The 9,935-nt window shown below is 46.4% G+C and overlaps 1 protein-coding gene across 11 annotated transcripts in view; it reads right to left on the bottom strand.

Moving 5' to 3' along the window:
- The window catches only part of CD74 (CD74 molecule, major histocompatibility complex, class II invariant chain), an 11,315-nt gene extending 10,448 nt beyond the window's left edge, over positions 1-867 (bottom strand). For 9 of the 11 annotated variants that reach the window (XM_011931583.1, XM_011931582.1, XM_011931578.1 and 6 more), the window contains exon 1: positions 557-867. In XM_011931583.1, the coding sequence (XP_011786973.1) occupies positions 557-681 (125 nt within the window). In that variant the 5' untranslated portion in view covers positions 682-867. The remainder of the gene's footprint in view (positions 1-556) is intronic. The other 2 variants (XM_011931576.1, XM_011931574.1) reach the window with 2 other exon arrangements.
- Positions 868-9,935: the final 9,068 nt, after the last annotated feature.

Consider the following 9,935-nt stretch of genomic DNA (forward strand, 5'->3'; position numbering starts at 1 on the left):
ATTCTCCAGCCTCAGCCTCCTGAGTAGCTGGGACTACAGGTGTATACCACCATGCCTGGCTAATTTTTGTATTTTTAGTAGAGACGGGGTTTCAACATGTTGGCCAGGCTGGTCTCGAACTCCTGGCCTCAGCTGATCTGCCTGCCTCAACCTCCCAAAGTGCTGGGATTACAGGCGAGAGCCGCCACGTGCAGCCTGGTCCAAGGCCTTTAACCTAGCATTCACGGCCCAGCTTCAGTGGGGTCTCAAAGCCCCTGGATAGCATGTGAAACTCTAGGGAGAGAACCCAGGCTCTCTTCTGCTTTTCAGAAGGAGGGGGTCTGATGCAAGGAAAGTTACAAACTCCTGCTCTTAAAGGAACCCCTTCATTTGACAAGAGAGGGAGCCGGAGCCCAAAGCAGGCCAAAGACTTGCTCAAAATCACCCAAAAAGTCAATGTTAGAGTCAGAGCCTGAATCCCTCTTTCCTGTGACTCCCGGCCAATGCTTCTTCCCAGCACATGCGCATGGCTCTGCAGTCCAGGATTTGTGTGCCCTTTCCTGGTGCTCACACATACCTCTCTGGGGTTCCAGGGCGCCGGCCCAGCATGGGCAGTTGCTCATTGTTGGAGATCAGGTCGCGCTGGTCATCCATGACTGGCTTCTGATCTTCCTGACAGCTCCTCCTGCTGCTCCTGTACATCTGGGACCCTGAACCCCTGGCTCACCTCTTAAAGTTGGTGCTGGAGACGAATCTGATTCGTTCACAGGAGGCCACTCCGCCCACTTGGTAGATGTGGAAGTGAAAACTACAAAGGCTGGAAATACCCCACTTTGGTGAAGCTGCCTTTTGAGGGGCAGGATGTGGGGCGGGGGGCTCCCCAGGCAGGTAGAAAGGCCAGCGCGATCCCATTGGCTGCCCAGGGCCCTCATCACTTGTTTCTGGGCAGGCCTTTGGATTCATAAGGCTCTTTGAATGTTTGAAGAAACAGGCATATGTCCACTCCCTAGACAGGAAAGCACTTTGAATCAGAAGACACCTTTGTTTGTCTCCCCTTCTCACCCACAGATGAGTGGGTGCAGAAACGGGCTGTGCACCTTCAGTGAGCTCAGACAAGTCCTATTCTCTGGCCTCCCTTATGTCGTCTCAAACATGCGGGAGGAAGTTTGGACTACCTGCAGGGGTGAAAACATTTCTTTTCTTTCCCTGTTTAGGTTCTTAGTTGAGATACTCCCCTGAAAACGAAAGTCAAGTTAACAAAAGAAAAACCTGCCAAAGTTTATTAACACATGCTGAACCCATTATGCAGTAGCGGCCTCAGTTGAGAAGTATTTCTCTCTCAAGGCAGTGGTTTAGGGGCCTTGCTTAAATAGTATTTTAACAAAGAGCCGTAAGTCCCATAGAGTGACAGGACAGAGAAGAGGATATCTTCAGGGTTCCAAAGGGCTGGAAGTGTAGGAAGATAAGTGTGTGGAAAGAGTCAAGTCTGATCCAGGATCCTCTGAGCTCTGTTTCTGAACTGATCAAGGCAGAGAGGAAGGGCAGAGGGTACTCCTGGGTTTTAACCTTTTACCTTTAACTAAAATCCGCAGGGCTTTAAAGAGGAATATTTGGGTTTCCTTCAAACCTGACAGTCCATGGTTTTAAGGCTCCGGCACTCAGACTTGCCTCCACTTACTAAGGTTTCCTTCGTGCCAGGCACGTTGTCCATGCTTTGTTTCCTGTGATCTTTACGGAGGCCCTTTGAGGAGGGTTTCATCATCTCCATTGACAGATAGGGACACGGGGGCTCTCGTCCAGGATCACACCTCCAGAAAGTGATGGAGCCTGCGTTTTTAACCACTCTACCCCTCTGCCTCCTTGTGTGGTTCAGATCCAGGAGAATGGGGGCCTGTGCTGGGAGGCAAGAGGGACTGGGAAAGGGTGCCTGGGGGGATGAGACTGTGTTGACAAGGCTCCTGTGCTGTGACATAGTGAAAATGGTCTCTGGTCTCTGGTCTCTGTCCCTGGTTCCTGACACAAGGACCACTAAGAATCTCCAGAATAAGGCTGGGTGTGGTGGCTCACACCTGTAATCCCAGCACTTTGGGAGGCTGAGGCGGGGAGGATCACTTGAGGTCAGGAGTTCGAGACTTGCCTGGCCAACATGGTGAAACCCTGTCTCTACAAAAAATATAAAAATTAGCCAGGTGTGGTGGCACATGCCTGTAATCCCAGCTACTTGGGAGGCTGAGGCAGGGGAATTGCTTGAACCTGGGAGGCGGAGGCTGCAGTGAGCCAAGAACGCACCACTGCACTCCAGCCTGGGTGACAGAGCAAGACTCTGTCTCAAAAACAGAAACAAGCAAACAAACAAAAAAAAGACCAGACACAGTGGCTTACGCCTGTAATCCCAGCACTTTGGGAGGTCGAGGTGGGTGTATCACAAGGTCAGGAGCTTGAGACCAGCCTGGCCAACATGGTGAAAGCCCGCTACTAAAAACACAAAAATTAGCCGGACATGTTGGTGTGTGCCTGTAGTCACAGCTACTCGAGAAGCTGAGGCAGGAGAATCGCTTGAACCCTGGAGGCGGAGGTGTGAGATGGCGCCACTGCACTTCAGCCTGGGCAACAGAGCGAGACTCCATCTCAAAAAAAAAAAGTATCCCCAGAGTGAGAACAATGTCTTTTTTTATATATTCAGGAAATGCTGGTGACTGAAAGGCCCTAGTTTGCTTCAGATGGGGGCTGGGTGCCGTGTGAGGAGAAGGTTGGGACTTTCAGACCTCACCCCCACCCACCCCACCCCGACTTCCAGAGGGGAGAGAGGGGTTGGAGGTTGAGCTCAATCCGTGATGTAACCAACCATGTCTACATAATGGAACTTGCCTAAAAATCCCAAACAACTAGGTTTGGAGACCTTTCAAGTAGACGAACACATCCATGCGCCAGGAGGGTGGTGCACCCCAACTCCACAAGGACAGGGACAGAGAGGCTCCTGTGTTCAGGACCCCTCCCGCACACCGTACGCTATGGACCTCTTCATCAGCTGCTCATCTGTATCCTTTATAATAAACTGGTCATAGTAGGTAAAGTGCTTCTCAGTTCTGTGAGCCATTATAGCCATTTGTCAAGTATGAAGAGGGAGTTGTGGGAACTCCCAATTTGTAGCCAAGTCATCAGAAGTACTGGAGGCCTGGGACTTAGGATTGGCATCTGAAGTGGATGAGTCTTGTCTGACTGAGCCCTCAACCTATGGGTTCAGATGCTAACCCCAGGCAGATAGTGTCTGAATGGAATTGAATTGTAGGATGCCCAGCTGGTGTCCAGAGAATTAGAACATTGGTTTTGGTGTAGAAAAAATCCACACATTTGGTGTCAGAAGTGCTGTGAGTGTAACAAAACAAGTTTCCTTTCATATGCCATATTTGTTTTATTAATCTTTATGTACTGCATGTGCTTTACAATTTGCATTAATAGATTTTTTTTGTAAATTAAGACTTTGTGGTTCGAAGGTTCAATGAGACTTGGATTTCAAGAGTCAAAGGAGATAGTATATGTATTCTGGGAGGAGAGAGAAGAGCAGACATGGCCTTTGACATGGCCAGACCTGAGTTCAAATTCCAAGTCAGAAACATCCTAGGCATGTGAGTCCCTGAGCCAGTCCCTCAACCTTTCTTTCTTTCTCTTTTTTTTTTTTTTTTTTTAAGACGGAGTCTCGCTCTGTTGCCCAGGCTGGAGTACAGTGGCATGATCTCGGCTCACTGCAAGCTCCACCTCCCGGATTCACACCATCCTCCTGCCTCAGCCTCCCGAGTAGCTGGGACTACAGGTGACCACCACCACCCCTGGCTAATTTTTTGTATTTTTAGTAGAGACGGTGTTTCACTGTGTTAGCCAGGATGGTCTCAATCTCCTGACCTCGTGATCCACCAGCCTCAGCCTCCCAAAGTGCTGGGATTACAGGTGTGAGCCACCATGCCTGGCCCCTCAACCTCTCTGATTTTGCTTTCTGCTTTGTAATGTAGGGATGGTAATACTAGCCTTGCAGAGCTGTTAGACTAAATAAGCATTTAGCCAGAGCCTCGCACCATAGAAGATGCTGAAGATATGAAACTGGATGGAACTGGAGACATTTTGTAAGTGAAATAAGCCAGGAACAGAAAGTTAAACACAGAATGTTCTAACTCATATGTGGAAGCTAAAATAAGTTCAACTTATAGAAGTGAAAAGTAGAACAGAGGATACTAGAGGCTGCGAAGGGTAGGGGGAAGGGAGGGATGGGGATGCAAAAGGATACAAAATTGCACCTAAATAGAAGGGCTAAGTTTGTTCTATACCCCTGTGGGATGGCTATAGTTAACAATAATATACAGTTTCAAATAGCTGTGAGACAGAGCAGGGGGCCTTCTTAGGGGCTGGCCAAGCACCCCACCAACATAAAAATAGAGAAAAATATAGGCCAGAAATGGTGGCTCACACCTGTAATACCAACACTTTAGCAGGTCCAGGGTGGGAGGATCGCTTGAGGCCAGGAGTTCAAGACCAGCCTGGGCAACATAGTGAGACCCCATCTCCACAAAAAATTTTCTAAAATTAGCCAGGCGTGGTGGCATGTGTCTGTAGTCCCAGCTACTCAGGAGGCTGAGGCAGGAGGATCCCTGGAGGCTTGAGTGTCCAGGCTGCAGTGAGGTGCAGTGATGCCACTGTACTGCAGCTTGGGTGACAGAGTAAGACCACCTCTAAAGAGAAAAAAAAAAAAAGAACAGAAAAGAAAAAGAAACTTAAGTTTCTTCAAAAGTATTTCAGGCACCTAGCTAGCCTTGAGAAGTAAATGAGCAAGCTGATAAACAAAAATGTAATACTAGGCCGGGCGCGGTGGCTCAAGCCTGTAATCCCAGCACTTTGGGAGGCCGAGATGGGCGGATCACGAGGTCAGGAGATCGAGACCATCCTGGCTAACACGGTGAAACCCCGTCTCTACTAAAAAATACAAAAAACTAGCCGGGCGAGGTGGCGGGCGCCTGTAGTCCCAGCTACTCAGAAGGCTGAGGCAGGAGAATGGCGTAAACCCGGGAGGTGGAGCTTGTAGTGAGCTGAGATCCGGCCACTGCACTCCAGCCTGGGCGACAGAGCGAGACTCCGTCTCAAAAAAAAAAAAAAAAAAAAAAAAAAATGTAATCCTAACTTAAGACAATAGCCAAAACAGTTAGAATCACGGTGTATTTGGCTCCCTATAAAAACTAAAGATAACATCTTAACTTATGTCCCTGCATTGCTTTTCATAAACCCAGACCCCCACCAGACACATCCACTGGCACATAGATCTCAGACAAGGGGGAGCAGAGGAATAAACTCTAACCACCGGTCTTTGCACTGAATTTCTTCCTCTCACGCCTGTAATCTCAGCACTTTGGGAGGCCAAGGTGGAAGGATTGCTTGAGGCCAGAAAGTTCAAGACCAGCCTGGGCAACAAAGCACGACCTCCATTTCTACAAAAACAAAACAAAACAAAATTTAATTAGCCAGGTGTGGCAGCACACCTAGATGGGAGACTGAGGCAGAAGGATCACTTGAGCCCAGGAGTTTGAGGCTGCAGTGAGCACTGATTGCTCCACTAAACTCCAGTCTGGGTGACAAAGCGAGCCCCTGTCTCAACAAATAATAAATTTTAAAAGTTAAAAATAAATAAATTTCTTTCTGAGGGGCCTGGAAGAGGTCATGCACACAGGCCAGAGCTAACATTCATTTTTTCTGACCCCAAATGTTTAGACAAAGGTTCATGTCCTTAACCAATGACAAATGAGAAAATCTTTAAATCCACCCATGACCTGTGGACCCCCACTTCAAGATGTCCCACCTTTTTTTTCTTTTTTTTTTTTTTTTGAGATGAAGTCTCGCTCTGTCACCCCAGGCTGGAGTGCAGTGGCGCCATCTCGGCTCACTGCAAGCTCCACCTCCCGGGTTCATGCCATTCTCCAGCCTCAGCCTCCTGAGTAGCTGGGACTACAGATGACCACCACTGCGCCCGGCTAATTTTTTTTTTTTTTTTTGTATTTTTAGTAGAGATGCGGTTTCACCATGGTCTCGATCTCCTGACCTCGTGATCCACCCGCCTCGGCCTCCCAAAGTGCTGGGATTACAAGCGTGAGCCACTGTGCCTGGCTCAAATATTTATTAAGCTATTTTCCGCATAGTCAGACAAATGATGTCTCATATCCACACAAAAATTTGCCCACAAATGAATGTTCATAGGGCAATAGGGCCATTATTCATAATATCAAAAAAGTAGAAACAACCCAAATATTCAGTTGATGAATGGGTAAACAAAATGTGGTGTATTCATACAAAGAAATAGTATTCTGCCATAAAGAGGAATGAATACTCAATAAAACTGTTACTTTAAAAAATAACAAAGTACTGATTCATACCACAAGCTGGAGGAACCTTGAAAACATTATGCCAAGTGAAAAAAGCCAGACACGAAAGGCCATACATTGTATGATTCCATTTATGAGAAATGCCCAAAATAGGCAAACCCATAGAGACAAAATACAGATTAGGGGTTGCTGGGGGCTGTGGGGAAGAAAGGAGGGGAAGTGGTTGCTAACAGGTATGGGGCTTCCTTTTGGGTGATGAAAATATTCTAGAATAGATAGTGACGATGGTTGCACAACTTTGTGGATATACAAAAAGTCATTGAATTACACAATTTTTAAAGGGTGAAAGTTATGGTACATGAATTAGATCTCATTTTTTGAAGATTTTAATGATGGGTAGAGCACACATTTACTTTTGCTTCTTCTCTCACTTTGCTTTTGTCACTAAAATGACCACAGGTTGTTTTAAGTGTAAATCTACAAGAACAAAGAGAACAGGAGATGAGAAAACAATAGAATTTTAGAAGCAGGAAAGCAAGTGAGCAAGTGTTAAGTCCCTTAGTGGACACCCCAAAAACTGCATCCCAAACCTGCAGCTAGAAAAGCTGAGAAGCCACCTAGTTACGTGGCAGAACAGACTCAGGAACTGGTATGTCGGGTACCCGGGTGGTGAGTAGAGGTGGGGCTAAAAAGAGGAGGGTAGTTTGGAAATCGGTTTCTAAGGTAGTGAAATACCCACGCCCTCTCCCTCCCCGAGTGCCATCCATCCCCTTCCTTGAGGGAAAACTGCAAGTGTCTTTCCCAGACACGGTGGAGAACGTGAGCCTGGTACTGAAGCTGAGAGGCCCAGTGTTCTCCCCTGCCCACAATGTGAAGGCCAGGCCTTCACCCAAGCCACAGCCTGGAAGATACTTCTGTGTGGAGCATGACATCCCGGGAACAAAGGACCTCAGGACTGTGACATGGGGAGTTTCCTGATGAAACAGCCCAGCCAGAATACCCTATAGGAAGCCCTCGGCGGAGAAACCCTACTCATGGGTCACAGCTGTCTTAGACAATCAGGTTTTTTAGATAACCGGGAATCATGGGACATCTAAAGAAAGCCCTTAACATAAAAGAGAGTTAACAAAACAATCACACAGGAGAAAAAAAAAGCACTATGGGGGAAATGAACTGTCATTAATAGCCCTAGGGAGAAGAAGGAGGACACTGTGCCCATGAAACAAGAATAGGATGCTATAAAAGTTTAAGTAGTACAGAAGAACAAAACACAGCTCTTGAAGATTTAAAATATGAGGGAAGATATTAAACAATCAATAGATGGAAGATAAAATGTTTTTATAAAACCTCTCAAAGTGTAGACCACAAAGATAAATTTAAAAATCAGACAGAAAAGATAAGAGAATTAAACACCAGTCCAGGAGGCCCAACAGCCAAATACCAAGTTCCAGAAATAGAGAACAGAAAATATAGAGGGGAAGAAATTATCAGTGAAATAAGTCAATACATTTTCCAGGACTCAAGGACATGAATTTCCAAACCGAAAAGGCCCAGTGAGCACTGGGGACAAGGTGTGAAAGCAGTTTCACAGCAAGACATGCTGTTGTGAAGTTTCAGCAAAATAAGAACAAAGAGAAGATTCTGCAATTTTCCAGAAAGGAAAAATCAAGACAAATACAAAGGATTAGGAATCAGAAGATTAGGAATCAGAATGACTTTAGATTTCTTTCTTTTTTTTTTTTTTTTTTGAGACGGAGGCTTGCTCTGGCTGGAGCGCAGTGGTGTGATCTTGGCTCACTGCAACCTCTGCCTCATGTTCAGGCGATTCTCCTGCCTCCACCTCCCAAGTAGGTGGGATTACAGGCGCCTGCCACCACCACTGGCTAATTTGTGTGTGTGTGTGTGTGTGTTTTTTAGTAGAGATGGGGTTTCACAATGTTGGCCAGGCTGGTCTCGAACTCCTAACCTCAGGTGATCCATCTGCCTCGGCCTCCCAAAGTGCTGGGATTACAGGCGTGAGCCACCGTGCCCAGCTGAAAAAGTTTTAAATTGCGTTGGGGACAGAGATGGAAAAAAATTTTTTTTGTTGGAAAGTGGTGTAAAGAGGATGGTGAAGATCTGCTACTCTTTTTACAGCAAATCTTGTAGAACTATGTGATTATTTTTATTTTTTTTGTTTGTTTGTTTGAGACGGAGTCCACTCTGCAGCCCAGGCTGGAGTGCAGTGGAGCAATCTTGGCTCACTGCAGCCTCTGCCTCCTGGGTTGAAGTGATTCTCCTGCTTCAGTCTCCTGAGTAGCTGGGACTACAGGCTCGTGCCCATGCTCAGTTAATCTTTTTGTGTTTATAATAGAGATGGGGTTTCACCATGTTGACTAGGCTGATTTTGGGAGGCTGAGGTGGGTGGATTGCCTGAGCCAGGAGTTCGAGACCAGCCTGGGAAACACAGTGAAACCCCGTCCCTACTAAAATACAAAAAACTAGCCGGCCATGGCAGCGTGCACCTGTAGTCCCAGCTACTCAGGAGGCTGAGGCAGGAGAATTGCTTGAACCAGAGAGGCAGAGGTTGCAGTGAGCTGAGATGGCGCCACTGCACTCCAGCCTGGGTGACAGAGCAAGACTCTGTCTCAAAAAAAAAAGGTGACACCTGCCTTCTCCAAATAATCAATGTCACAAAAAAAGGTATATGTGTGTAGATACACGGGGTTCTGCATTTTAAAAGATGTAAAAAACAATAAACCAAATGCAATTTGTAAATATTTGCAAGATGTACGATTTGGAAAAATATATATATAAAAGATTTTTTTAGAAGCTGGGGAAATTTGAATATCAGATGACATTTGGAAATTGTTATTGCTTTTCTTAAGTATGATAATGAAGTTTTAGTCTGGTGGGAGAATTTTTTTAGGAGATGAAGGCTGAAATACTTGGAGGTAACATGACATGATGTTTGAACTTATTTTCACATTGTTAGGAACAGAGAGAGAGAGTGGAAGGGTGTGGCTCACGCCTGTAATTGCAACACTTTGGGAAGTTGAGGTGGGAGGATTGCTTGGGAAGTCAGCTTGAGGCCAGGAGTTTAAGACTAGTCTGGGCAGTATAGAGAGACCTTGTCTCTTAATTTTTTTTTTTTTTTAATTAGCCAGGCATAGTAGTAATCCTAGCTACTCAGGAGGCTGAGGCAGGAGGATCGCTGGAGCCCAGGAGTTCGAGGTTGCAGTGAGCTGTGTTCATGCCATGGCACTCCAGCCTGGGTGACAGAGCAAAACTCTCTCAAAGATAAAAATAAAGGCCAGATGCAGTGGCTCACATTTGTAATCCCAGCACATGGGGAGGCCAAGGCAGAAGGATTGCTTGAGCCTAGGAGTTCGAGACCAGCCTGGGCAACATGGAAAGACCCCATCTCTACCAAAAAATGTTAAAAAAAAAAAAAAGAAAATTCACCGGGCATGGTGGTATGTATCTGTGGTCCTAGCTACTTGGGAGGCTGAGGTGGGAGGATCACTTAGCCCAGGAGGTTGAGGCTGTGATGAGCTGTGTTGTGCCACTGCATTTCATTCAGCCTTGGTGACAGGAGAAGACCCTGTCTCCAAAATA

The sequence above is a fragment of the Colobus angolensis genome, unplaced genomic scaffold, assembly GCF_000951035.1.
Source record: "Colobus angolensis palliatus isolate OR3802 unplaced genomic scaffold, Cang.pa_1.0 Scaffold90, whole genome shotgun sequence".
Classification (NCBI taxonomy): Eukaryota; Metazoa; Chordata; class Mammalia; order Primates; family Cercopithecidae; genus Colobus; species Colobus angolensis.